The sequence below is a fragment of the Anolis sagrei genome, chromosome 6 (assembly GCF_037176765.1).
Source record: "Anolis sagrei isolate rAnoSag1 chromosome 6, rAnoSag1.mat, whole genome shotgun sequence".
NCBI lineage: Eukaryota > Metazoa > Chordata > Lepidosauria > Squamata > Dactyloidae > Anolis > Anolis sagrei.
In genome coordinates, this window is record NC_090026.1 from 48,684,964 (window position 1) to 48,698,770 (window position 13,807).

Here is a 13,807-nt window from a genome sequence, read left to right on the forward strand (position 1 = left end):
AAATATAAAAATAAATATGAGAATTAGCTCTTCAAGGAGGGAGAAAGGTATAGTTTTGATATAAGTTCAAATAAAATTCAACACAGAGAGCAAGAAATGAGAGAATAAATATAAGGTTTGAAAGTCGAAGCTTCCACGGATATTTCAGCACTCCTTTAAAGCAGTTTTCAGTGTTAAAAACTGCTGCTAATCAACTTATAAAGCAACCATCTTGTATAGTACCACGCAAGAAATGGTTAACGAAATGAAGCAAAATGTAACAATTTTTATTGATCAGCCAATTGGCCTTATCAAAACAGACAATATTAACACAACATACAGTATACATCTATTTCAAGTAAAAATATAAAAGTACAGAGATAAAATGTCGGGATGGCCAACTTGTAACCAAATGTACCTTGATCATAGGTATATACATCAGATGTCCTCGTCCAAGAGACGATAGCAGTTTTGAAGAGATGAAAATATATCCATGCTGTCCACATGTACTAGCAATTCTATCTTGCACTGGTTTATCCAGCTGTCTTGGTCCACATAGTCTGTCAGAGTACTTGGTTGCAGCATCAGTGAGATTCCCAACTGAGACATAGTATAGTTGCAAAAAATGTATTCAGCTCCATTCTGGAATTTTTGGAAGTTGTGAAAGTAATTTCACAATTACTTTCAAATTGTAATCATTGACAATATACAATTTGAATCGGTTTCTTTTTTTAAGAAACTTTTCCTGGTGTTTCTTGAATTATGTGGAGACCAAAATCCACTGATAGTGGTGATATGAAAATAACTAAATTAACTCAATGTATATGTACAAATACACATATCAAAAACTGCCACATACATATAAGTAGAAACAATTGGTTCTTCTCTTGAAGTATAAAGCAAAGTCTTCATTTGAGAAAATGTCCTTTCTGTATTGCATGTGAGTAGACTCCAGTAGTCACATGAAATGACTCCAACCTGCTACCGGTTTCGACTCACAAGAGTCTTCGTCAGGCACATAATTACAATTGAACAATTTGTTACAACAAGTTTGTAAGAATGTATACAGACACTCTACTTACTCAAATTATCAAAAAAAGGCTCAACTTTTAAGGTGAGAAATTCACCAACAGTCTTCTGGTGGGGTGGATCCTAAGGGGACATAGATAGTGACCAAAGGTACATTGTGGCAAGAATTATAAACCATACATAGAGAAATATACAATCTGTGAAACAAAGATAATATAATACTCACAACTATTCTTTGTTGTGCATTCTGCAAGAGGTTTTATTCTGTGGCGAGTGTAGGATCAAATTAACTCAACCCATTACTAATATAGCAAGTCCATTGGTCAGGTGATGGTGACAACAAATCGACAGGAAAAATTGCAAAAGAAGCGAAAGATCTCCAAAGCCAGTGGGTGAATCCATTTTACTAAAACAATCAGAGGATTGTTGTAGGTTTTTTCAGACTATATGGCCATGTTCAAGAGGCATTCACTCCTGACGTTTTGCCTGCATCTATGGCAAGCATCCTCAGAGGTTGTGAGGTCTGTTGGAACTAGGAAAATTGGGTTTATATATCTGTGGAATGACCAGGATGGGACAAAGAACTCTTGTCTGTTGGAGCTAGGTGTGAATGTTTCAACTGACCACCTTGATTAGCATTTGATGGCCTGGCAGTGCCTGGGGAAATCTTTTGTTGAGAGGTGATTAGCTGTCCCTGATGGTTTCCTCTCTGTTGTTTTGCTGTTGTAATTTTAGAGTTTTTATTAGCCATTTTTTTTTTCATTTTCGTGGTTTCCTCCTTTCTGATGAAATTGTCCACCTGCTTATGGATTTCAATGGCTTCTCTGTGTAGTCTGACATGGTGGTTGTTAGAGTGGTTCAGCATTTCTGTGTTCTCAAATAATATGCTGTGTCCAGGTTGGTTCATCAGGTGCTCTGCTATGGCTGACTTCTCGGGTTGAAGTAGTTTGCAGTGCCTTTCATGTTCCTTGATTCGTGTTTGGGCAATGCTGCGTTTGGTGCATTGCTGCGTTTGGTGCAAACGACTAGAAAGCACACAACAACAACAACCCCATCTCATCAGCCAAAAGCAGGCCCACACTTCCCACTGAAATACTAATAAGTTTATATTTGTTAAACTAGTTCTTCATTTTAATTTTTGTGTTGTTTTTAAGTGTTTTTTGCATTACAAATAATATATTGCAGTGTGCATAGGAATTCATGTTTTTTTCAAATTATAATCTGGCCCTCCATAAGTTTGAGGGACTGTGACCTGGCCCTCTGTTTAAAAAGTTTGAGGACCCCTGATATAGAGGCTTAGAAAGACATTGCTACCCTCAGTAAAGCCAGCTCACTGAAATGGCTAATTTGCTTCAAACACACTTTTCACACATCCGAATGCCTAAAGACAGAAATGCTTAAACTTCCCAGGAGCGTATTCACTAGAACCAGATTTGAACAGATGGATACAATTGTTAAACATGCTCATTGGCTTTATGGCTCCAATTTAACCTAAGTTTGAATGGAATAGTACTTATTGCAGAACAGGGAGTTACTCTGAAGTAAACAAACCAACTCCACAATATCCTTACTTGTTGACTAATTGTCCTACCTACATTTCCCTGTGTAAGCCTTTAAAAAGTAGATTTATTCAACATTGGGCATTCACATCAAACAGCCAGCATGTTGTATAATCATATTGTCCTCTCCATCCTCCTTCCTATGGGATTTCTGGTCCTCTGGTTTGGACGATTGTATGCCAAAATGGTAAGAGCACCATTTTTGTTAGCTTTGAACGCCTCTGTTTGACATTTGTCTCCCTTGCAAAATAGCTGAGAATTGAATAGAAAGGAGAAAATGGAATATTGTGCTAGGTTGATGGCAAAAATGGGTTGTCATTCAGCTCTGACCTGTGAAACCAAATCCACATTCCCCATATTATACAGTTGGCCATGTTTTAAGACAGTTCTCACCATAAGTTATTGGGTAGTGTTTTGAGCTTGAATTATTATTTTATAAGCTATTGGTTTTATCTTTTATTATATTGTGTGTTTATTTTATGTGTTGTCTCAGGCACAGTGTGTTGTACATAAGCTGCCCCGAGTCCCTACGGGGAGATTGAGGTGGGGTACAAAAATAAAGGTATTAAATTGAAGAGATTAGCTGAGTCTTCTAAATGCTCTATTTCAGTCTAAAGAGCTCGGCCTCCCTTTTCTTTTGCAGCACCTAGGCACTCTACTCTGTTGGTCACTGCTTTGTTTATCTTGGTAGTCCAATGTCCTGGAGGAACAACAGCCTTCCCAACAATGCCTCTCTCCAGCCTCTTTGCCAATGCAGTAGTAAGAGCCCAGCATCTTCACCTGCTTGCCACAGATACCTTCAAAGAATTTGTGAGTCATGATATATTGCTTGGGTTGGGACTGCCATCCATTTGGTTTCCATGCCATAATTCTGTATAATAACGGGTTAGCATGGAGATATGCATATTTATAAAGTGGGAAATGGAACAGGCCCCCCAAAAATAAGGCAGCACTTTATACATACTTTAGGAACCTAGCTGTGCAGATAGATGGTGATTACAAAAATTAAAATATTTATTTAAAATATAATATATTAAAATATATACCCAAATAGGACCCAAACAATTACTGTCCAGTCAGCCTGACATCAGGGAATGCTATGGTTACTAAAAGTCAACATGGATTTCTCCAAAACAAGTCATGCCAAACCAATCTTATTTCTTTTTCAATAGAATTACAAGCTTGGTAGATACAGGGAATGCTTTAGATGTAGCATATCTTGATTTCAGTAAGACCTTCAACAAAGTCCCCCATGACCTTCTTGCAAGCAAACTAGTCAAATGTGGGCTAGACAATGCTACTGTTAGATAAATCTATAATTGGTTAAGCAACCAAACCCAAAGGGTACACACAGATGGTTCTGCCTCATCCTGGAAAGAAGTGACTAGTGGAGTGCCACAGGGTTCGGTCCTGGGCCCAGTACTGTTCAACATCTTTATTAATGACTTGGTTGAAGGTTTAGAGGGCATGCTTATTGAGTTTTCAGATGACACCAAATTTGGAGGGATAGCTAATACTCCAGAGGACAGGATCCACATTCAAAATGTCCTTAACGGATTAGAGAGCTGGGCCAAAACAAAATTAATTTCAATAAGGACAAGTGTAAGATACTATACTTAGGCAGAAAAAATGAAATGCAAAGATACAGAATAGGTGATTCCTGGCTCAACAACAGTCCATGTGAAAAAATTATTGGGGTCTTCATGGACAACAAACTGAACATGAACCAAGAATATGATGCAGCAACTTTAAAAGCCAATGGGATTTTGGGCTGCATCAAAGGAGTCTAGTGTCTAGATCGAGGAAAGTCATGGTGCCTTTCTATTCTGCTTTGGTTAGACCTCACCTAGAATACTGTGTCCAATTCAGGGCACCACAGTTCAAAAGAGATATTGACAAGCTGGAAGGTGTCCAGAAAAGGGCAACTAAAAAGTTCAAAAGTCTGGAGACCACAAATCCATATGAGGAGCGTCTTAAAGAACTGAGTATGTTTAGCCTGCAGAAAAGGAAGTTGAGAGGAGACATGATAGCCATATAAAAATAATATGTGAAAGGATGCCATAAGGAAGAGGAAGCAGGCTTGTTTTCTGCTGCCCTGGAAACTAGGACTCAGAGCAATGGGTTCAAATTGCAGGAAAGTAGAGTTGATAAAATAGCTATACTGAAAAAGAAATGAAGTCTTCCCTTATGTTACGTCATAATGTTATGATTTCAATCATAGCAAAAAGTTAACACAAGGAACTAGTTACCATCCCAGTTTGCTATTGAATGCCAAGGGGAGAAATTAAATTATTATTATTATTATTATTATTATCTTTATTTATACCCCGCTAACATCTCCCGAAGGACTCGGTGCGGCTTACAAAGGCCAAGGCCCACAATAAAACAACAGCATAACAAATACATCAATAAATCTCATAAAGCAAAACAATAAACATTAAAGCAATAACAATAAACATAAAAACAATAACACCATTTAAGTTTAAGTAGTAAAAGAAGAAGAAACTATCTTTTTTGGGACTTTGACAACTGTAGATAGACTTTCTGGAACTAGTAGGAGTAGATGAGTTTTTGGGAGACATATACTAAGTAATGTTTCAAAAGATCTTTAGAAGTTTGATAACTTCTGTATTAATATATACATTGCACAGATGGCATTAAACAGACACATTAATATGAATGCAAACAAAGTCATATATACACAACTTCCTATTTAATTCTGCAGTGAGGATAGTTATACTGATCAATAATCAAAATTTAAACTGTTGTGTGTATGTGACTTCAAGTCACCTGACAATTTATGTTGACTTCATGAATTTTATATGATTTTCTTAAATAATTCAGTTCTATAATCATTTCAAAAGATATATTATTTTACATGCTTATCGTTTTAAATTGGTTCTTCCCATCATCTAAACCTATGGCATTTTTATTATATTGAGATGCCAGTTTCCATTGTTCTAATGCTAGATCAATTTTTAAATGAGGAGTTAATGTAACTATGTCAGAGAGTTCCCAAATTTTCTTAAATAATTCTCGTAGGTTGATGGTTACACTTCTATCCTTTTGTACACCAAATTTGAAATTGAAACTACATGCTGTATTAGATAATATTAACCCAAAGGAACAATATCTTTTACACTATGCACAGGCCGAGCATCCCTTATCCAGAATTTTGAAATCTAAGAATAGAAAATAAAGTTTTTACTATTTTAGTCATCTGAAATAGTCACATGGATGGTTAAGAAAGTAACAACTTTAATTTTTGATGGTTCATTGTACCCAAAATTTGTTTCATGCAGAGAAGTATTTAAAATATTGCAAATAAAAACAACCTCTAGGCTATGTGTAAAAGGTATAAATTAAACATATATTAAAATATCTTATTATGTAGGTCTATGCAAATTCCAAACATTTCTGGTCCCAAGCATTTTGGATAAGGGATACTCAACCTGTACTATACATTACAAGGAGTATATGAAAGTCAACATTTTCTAAAATAATTTGGCCATGTACACAGTGCATCTCCCCTTGCCATTGAATAACTACACCTAGCCCTCATACTTCCTGAACTCAGTAAGAGTGTCCCCAGATCTGAAAGAGATCCTTTCAAACAGATACAGACCTACCATGTAATAAATGTAGATGGCTACCTCAGGGAGAACATTGTGGGCACCATTAGAAATAACAGAAAAGATGGAAGACAGAGCTGACCCAGAGGGGCAATCGACTATATAAACAGAAGTTGCACATCGCTCTCCCTTGTACTGGAAGGACTGCTGACTGAAAGGTCAACAGTTCGAATCTAGGGAGGAGGGTGAGCTCTCATCTGTCAGCTCCAGCTTCTCATGCGGGGACATGAGAGAAGCCTCCCACAGTATGGCAAAATATCTGGCCGTCCCCTGAGCAACATCCTTGCAGACGGCCAATTTCTCAAGTTGCTCCTGATATGAAAAAATGCAGCTAGCTTTACTTTTCATGAGGCTTATTGCCTATATGTGATTCAAAAGATGAAGGTTAGATCAACACTTCTGGCTTAACCTTGTTTTGGGACAAATCAATTTCTGAGATGGCTTGAAACTGGCCTTTGTTGGCTTGTAGCTCCCAAAATTCTTCTTTGCTGGCTAGAGCTAATGGGAACTGCAGTCAAAATTGGCTGCTCTTTGCCACTATGCTAAGGCATTGCTTATCACCTTCTTTCCCCTCTACTGGGTCAATTGTATGGACAACAACATTCACTTTCTTATAACATCTTATGTAATTTGTACAGGAGCGCTCCTACATCCCAGATGACCAACGGCAGTCCAACAAGAACTCTCAGTCTGCCATTTGTTCTTCTGAAAACATCCCTGCACCCACAGGAAAGGACGATGCACAGCAAAAAACAGTAAGTAGATTCCCATATTGCCTTATTCCACAGAACAGCTGTGCCAATGTCCAGAATGTGGAATCTTGAATTTCATGTGCACAAATTCTCATTTCCCCGAAGATCTAGGAATGGTTTATCAATGAAACTATTTGAACGCAGATACTGATAAATCTGTGGAATATACTCTTGTGTTTCCACAATACACCCCCTGTATCTGCAGAACATATATTCACTGTTTCATTTATCCACATAGACAACATATGTCCTCTCTAGAGATTTTCTAGGCCCTGTAGTACAACTCTAAGGTATTATTGGGTCAGAAGTCCTTCATTTTACTATGGTTCACTATTATCTATGTGAACTCCATGGGTCATACTGTCATCTTCTCCCATCAACCCTTCTGAGACTATGGATAATTAAACTCATTATTTATTTATTTAGTATATCTGTATACCGCCCCTCTCAGGAACAGATCCCCTGCAACACAGGTGTCAAACACAAGGCTGGAACAACTACATGACAGCACTGGAAATTGTTTTAATGATTATCTTTTAAATTATGTTTTATTACAGTGGTATGATTTTATTGTTGTTGACTTTTTATATTGTATATTGTAAATTGTGTTTTTGGTGGCACTGAATTTTGCCTTGTAAACTGCCTCGAGTCGCTGGAAGACTGAGAGGGACCACCACTGAAAAGGCTCTGTCTCTCGTCCTTGCCAGCCGTGCTTGTGATGATGGCGGGACCGAGAGCAGGACCTCTCCAGATGATCTTAAAGTCCTAGCTTCTTCTTGTTCTTGGGTACCTTGAACAAACACAGTTACACCTCTTCTACAGGTCCTGGAAGTCTCTGAAGAATAAATATGATGTTCTGAGACCTACTTGCACACTCAAATATTACTTAAGACCTGTGTTCTCAATCTTGTGGTGGAAAATATGAATGCATTCATTCAGCTCTTCTTAATCTGCTGATCTCTTTCTTTCTAGGACATGGAGTTGCTCAGGTTTTCGCTCACCCTCATTCAGTCATGGCTAAGTCCTGTACAGCACCTCAGTAGGATGTTCACTAATACTCTGGTCTTTGGTACATCAGATAGAGTGTATGAAAAACTTCAGGACTTGGAACAAGGAATTCTGGCTCTGATGAGGGTAAGCCAAGTCTAACAAGGGTGTCAAGAGCCATGGTTAAATAATGGCTTTTCTATAACTTTGGGTTCTGCTCCTTCCCTTCCCAGAAATATCTAAATAGTCATATGAGAAAATAGTTTTCTTCATGGAAAATATACCCTTAGGATTGGGACTTTTTCACTTTAGAAATATACTGGACTGAACATACTAGAAATACAGTAGACTTTAGAAATATATTGCAGTGATAGATAGTTATAAAAATCACAAATGATTTGGAGACCATGCGTGCAGTTTCATCAGGCATGGCAAACTTCGGTCCTCCAAGTGTTTTGAACTTCAACTCCCACAATTTCGAACAGGCTGTTAGGAATTGTTGGAGTTAGAGTCCAAAACACCTGGAGGCTGAAGTTTGCCCATGCCCGAGCTACATTATAAAATTAATGCAGTTTGATACCACTTTAACTGCCATGGCCTAATGCTATGTTACCATGGAAGCTGCAATTTTCAAGGTCTTCAGCCTTCTCTGCCAAAGAGTGCTGATGCCTCTACAAACTACAGTTCCAGCTATTCCATAGAATTGAGCCATGGCAATTGAAGTGGTATCAAACTGCTGCAATGTAGGAGCACCTTAATTACCCTATTTTCAAGAAATGCATGGCCATTCCCTTTTCCTTGTGTGTCTGTTTTATTTAGAACTATCCGTCCCCTGCCACGTGTTGCTGTGGCCCAGTCTGTGTATATCTGTTTTGTGCGTGTATCTATGTGTATGTATGTGGTTGTAATGTATTATTATTATTATTATTATTATTATTATTATTATTATGCTTTTTAAGTCTCTTCTGCTGTGTTTTTCAGTGTTTTTATGAGTGATGGTCACTCGTTCACCTGATAGATGTAGTGTGTCCAAATTTGGTGTCAATTCATCCAGTGGTTTTTGAGTTATGTTAATTTCACAAAAGAACATTACATTTTTATTTATATAGATGTAAGGCTGAGGATAAAGAGCTGTCCAATTAAGAATTTGTTAGGAACTATCAAGTGCTCTTGGGTGCTTTTGTGGCTGAAGACATGGGGATAAATAGTCCAAATAACTAAATAGTAAATAAATAAACGTGCCAAAATACATTTTGAAAAACCTCCATTTAACTCTTTTGTGGCTATTCACAGGAACTGGAGGATGGGAGCTCTCGGGGACTTCAGCTTTTCAGACCTATTTATGAGAAGTTTGAATCCAATCTCCGGAACGAAGGCTCGTTGCTGAAAAATTACGGTCTCCTATCCTGCTTCAAAAAGGACCTGCATAAGGTGGAGACCTACTTAAAAGTGATGAAATGCAGGCATTTTGGGGAAATTAACTGCACAATCTGAAGGCAGAAAGTTTCTACCTCTCCATCACTTCACTTCTTGTGTTTCCTAACACCTGCTGGAGTGACTGTATTGCTGATCCCTCTGTTATGACTTCCTGCAACCCTGAGTCAAATCAATAAAGTGTGCTGCCTTTTCTAGCTCTGTTGTTCTGAGGGCCATCTCTATACTGTATACCTTTATATTTGTAAAATGAATGTGCAATTTTGCCTCTGAATAATAAATGCTGTAAGCCTAGCCTATGCAAAAGCTATCTGACTGCAAATAAAAAAAGCTTTCATTTTAAAATAATCACAATCTCAAATTGATAACTGCATATTATGAAAGCAATAAACAGCTTTCCACTCTACTTTCCTATCACAATGTGAAACAACCCTATGGCAATACTAAATTACATATTTTAAAGGAAATTCTGGGAGACTGATTCTACCAATGGCCATAATAACCATGGGAAGATTTATATTGCCATATAATGCAATTTGAATTGCATTGAATTGCATTATATGGATTTACACTGAACATATAGAATCATAGAATCAAAGAGTTGGAAGAGACCTCATGGGCCATCCAGTCCAACCCCCTGCCAAGAAGCAGGAATATTGCATTCAAATCACCCCTGACAGATGGCCATCCAGCCTCTGCTTAAAAGCTTCCAAAGAAGGAGCCTCCACCACACTCCGGGGCAGAGAGTTCCACTGCTGAACGGCTCTCACAGTCAGGAAGTTCTTCCTAATGTTCAGATGGAATCTCCTCTCTTGTAGTTTGAAGCCATTGTTCCGCGTCCTAGTCTCCAAGGAAGCAGAAAACAAGCTTGCTCCCTCCTCCCTGTGGCTTCCTCTCACATATTTATACATGGCTATCATATCTCCTCTCAGCCTTCTCTTCTTCAGGCTAAACATGCCCAGTTCCCTAAGCCACTCCTCATAGGGCTTGTTCTCCAGACCCTTGATCATTTTAGTCGCATTTTAGTTCAATCTGCATTACATTCCAGTGTAGATCCAGCCTACTGTAAATGCAACCTACCAGTCTAGAAGCAGTATATCTAGACCAGTGTTTCTCAACCTGGGGGTTGGGACCCCTGAGGGGGTCGCGAGGGGGTGTCAGAGGGGTCGCCAAAGACCATAAGAAAACACAGTATTTTCTGATGGTCATGAGGATTCCATGTGGGAAGTTTGAGCCAATTCTATCGTTGGTGGAGTTCAGAATGTTCTTTGATTGTAATGAACTATAAATCCCAGCAACTACAACTCCCAAATATCAAGATCTATTTTCCCCCAGACTCCACCAGTGTTCACATTTGGGCATATTTAGTATTTGTGCCAAGTTTGGTCCAGATCCACCATCGCATGAGTCCACAGTGCTCTCTGGATATAGGTGAACTACAACTCCCAAACTCAAGGTCAATGTCCTTTCCAGTGTTTTCCATTGGTCATGGGAGCCGAGTTTGGTTCAAATCCATCGCTGGTGGAGTTCAGAATGCTCTTTGATTATAAGTGAACTATAAATCCCAGCAACTACAACTCCAAAATTACAAAATCAATCCTCCCCCAACCCCACTAGCATTCACATTTGGGTGTATTGGGTATTTGTGCCCAGTTTGGTCCAGTGAATGAAAATGCATACTGCATATCAGATATTTACATTATGATTTATAACAGTAGAAAAATGACTGTTATGAAGTAGAAACAAAAACAATATTATAGTTGGGGGTCACCACAACATGAGGGACTGTATTAAGGGGTCACAGCATTAGGAAGACTGAGAACCACTGATCTAGAAGGATGTGGACTTACCTAACACATCTGGCTGGTTAATACTAGAAACATAACACTGACTACAGTCATTTGGGAGTTGTAGTTGCTGGGATTTATATTTCACCTACAATCAAAGAGCATTCTGAACCCCACCAATGATGGAATTGAACCAAACGTAGGATAACAGGACTCCCATGACCAACAGAAAACACTAGAAGGATTTCGAGGGCATTTACCTTGAGTTTGGGAGTTGTAGTTCACCTACATCCAGAGATCACTGTGGACTCAAACAATGATGGATCTGGACCAAACTCTACATGAATGCTCAATATACCCAAATGTGAACACTGGTGGAGTTTGGGGAAAATAGAGTCTTGACATTTGGGAGTTGTAGTTGCTGGGATTTATAGTTCACCTACAATCAAAGAGCGTTCTGAAACCCCACCGACAGAATTGGGCCAAACCTCCCACACTGAACCCCCATGTGGGCCACAGCAACGCGTGGCAGGGGGCGGCTAGTCTATATAAATAAAAATGTAATGTTCGTTTGTGGGATTAACATAACTCAAAAACTACTGGGCAAATTGACACCAAATTTGGACACAATACACCTGTCAGGCCAACAAGTGTCTATCACTCATTAAAACACTGAAAAACATAGTGGAAGAGACTTAAAAAGCCAAAAAATAAAAATTACATAACACATGCACAAAACCATATATATATACACACACACATACACATACACACAAACTGGGCAACAGCAATGTGTGGCAGGGGACAACTAGTAGCTTTATAAAGAAGCACCTTGGCATCCCTACGGATGTCCTGGTCCTAAACACTCTCTGCTTCATTCGGAAAAAAGCTGCACTCACAGAGCTCAGGCGGTGTTGTATTTCAGTGTCAATGTTGACCTTTGTGAACATATATTTTGTGCCAAATATTTCAGTTCAAAGCAGAAAACGTGGGATTTTATTCAAGGGACCTCAGATAACTAAGGGCCCTTCCAATATAGCTCTGTTGTTGTTCATTCGTTCAGTCGTCTCCGACTCTTTGTGACCTCATGGACCAGCCCACGCCAGAGCTCCCTGTCGGCCGTCACCACCCCCAGCTCCTTCAAGGTCAGTCCAGTCACTTCAAGGATGCCATCCATCCATCTTGCCCTTGGTCGGCCCCTCTTCCTTTTACCTTCCACTTTCCCCAGCATCATTGTCTTCTCTAGGCTTTGCTGTCTCCTCATGATGTGGCCAAAGTACTTCAACTTTGTCTCTAGTATCCTTCCTTCCAGTGAGCAGTCGGGCTTTATTTCCTGGAGGATGGACTGGTTGGATCTTCTCGCAGTCCAAGGCACTCTCAGAACTTTCCTCCAACACCACAGTTCAAAAGCATCGATCTTCCTTCGCTCAGCCTTCCCTAAGGTCCAGCTCTCACATCCGTAGGTTACTACATGGCTTTGACTAGGCGGATCTTTGTTGCCAGTCTGATGTCTCTACTCTTTACTATTTTATCGAGACTGGACATTGCTCTCCTCCCAAGAAGTAAGCATCTTCTGATTTCCTGGCCACGGTCTGCATCTGCAGTAATCTTTGCACCTAGAAATACAAAGTCTGTCACGGCCTCCACATTTTCTCCCTCTATTTTCCAGTTGTCAATCATTCTTGTTGCCATAATCGTGGTTTTTTTTTATGTTTAGCTGCAACCCAGCTTTTGCGCTTTCTTCTTTCACCTTGATTAGAAGGCTCCTCAGCTCCTCCTCGCTTTCGGCCATCAGAGTGGTGTCATCTGCATATCTGAGGTTGTTAATGTTTCTTCCAGCAATTTTCACCCCAGCTTTGCATTCATCCAGCCCCGCACATCGCATGATGTGTTCTGCATACAAGTTAAAAAGGTTGGGTGAGAGGATGCAGCCTTGCCGTACGCCTTTCCCAATCTGGAACCAGTCTGTTGTTCCGTGGTCAGTTCTGACTGTTGCTACTTGGTCCTTGTACAGATTCCTCAGGAGAGAGACAAGGTGGCTTGGTATGCCCATCCCACCAAGAACTTGCCACAGTTTATTATGATCCACACAGTCAAAGGCTTTAGAATAGTCAATGAAGCAGAAGTAGATGTTTTTCTGAAACTCCCTGCCTTTCTCCATTATCCAGCGGATATTGGCAATCTGGTCTCTCATTCCTCTGCCTTTTCTAAACCCAGCTTGAACATCTGGCAACTCTCGCTCCATGTATTGCTGGAGTCTTCCTTGCAGGATCTTGATATATTAGATCTTGATATATTAGATACCAAAACTTCCTCATTATTTTATTTTCCAGATCAAGGCTGAGAGGGGATATGATAGCCATGTATAAATAGGTGAGAGGAAGCCACAGGGGGGAGGGAGCAAGCTTGTTTTCTGCTTCCCTGGAGACTAGGACGCGGAACAATGGCTTCAAACTACAAGAGAGGAGATTCCATCTGAACATGAGGAAGAACTTCCTGACTGTGAGAGCCGTTCAGCAGTGGAACTTTCTGCCCCGGAGTGTGGTGGAGGCTCCTTCTTTGGAAGCTTTTAAATAGAGGCTGGATGGCCATCTGTCAGGGGTGATTTGAATGCAATATTCCTGCTTCTTGGAAGAATGGGGTTGGAC

General features: G+C 39.6%; 1 protein-coding gene across 1 annotated transcript; it reads left to right on the forward strand.

Moving 5' to 3' along the window:
• The first annotated feature begins 3,219 nt into the window (after window positions 1-3,219).
• Window positions 3,220-9,432, forward strand: LOC132779466 (somatotropin-like). The gene is made up of 4 exons (XM_060783156.2): window positions 3,220-3,377; window positions 6,838-6,954; window positions 7,924-8,085; window positions 9,232-9,432. The coding sequence occupies exons 1-4, from the start codon at window positions 3,294-3,296 to the stop codon at window positions 9,430-9,432; spliced, it is 564 nt and encodes a 187-aa protein (XP_060639139.2). The 5' UTR covers window positions 3,220-3,293.
• The last annotated feature ends 4,375 nt before the right edge of the window (window positions 9,433-13,807 follow it).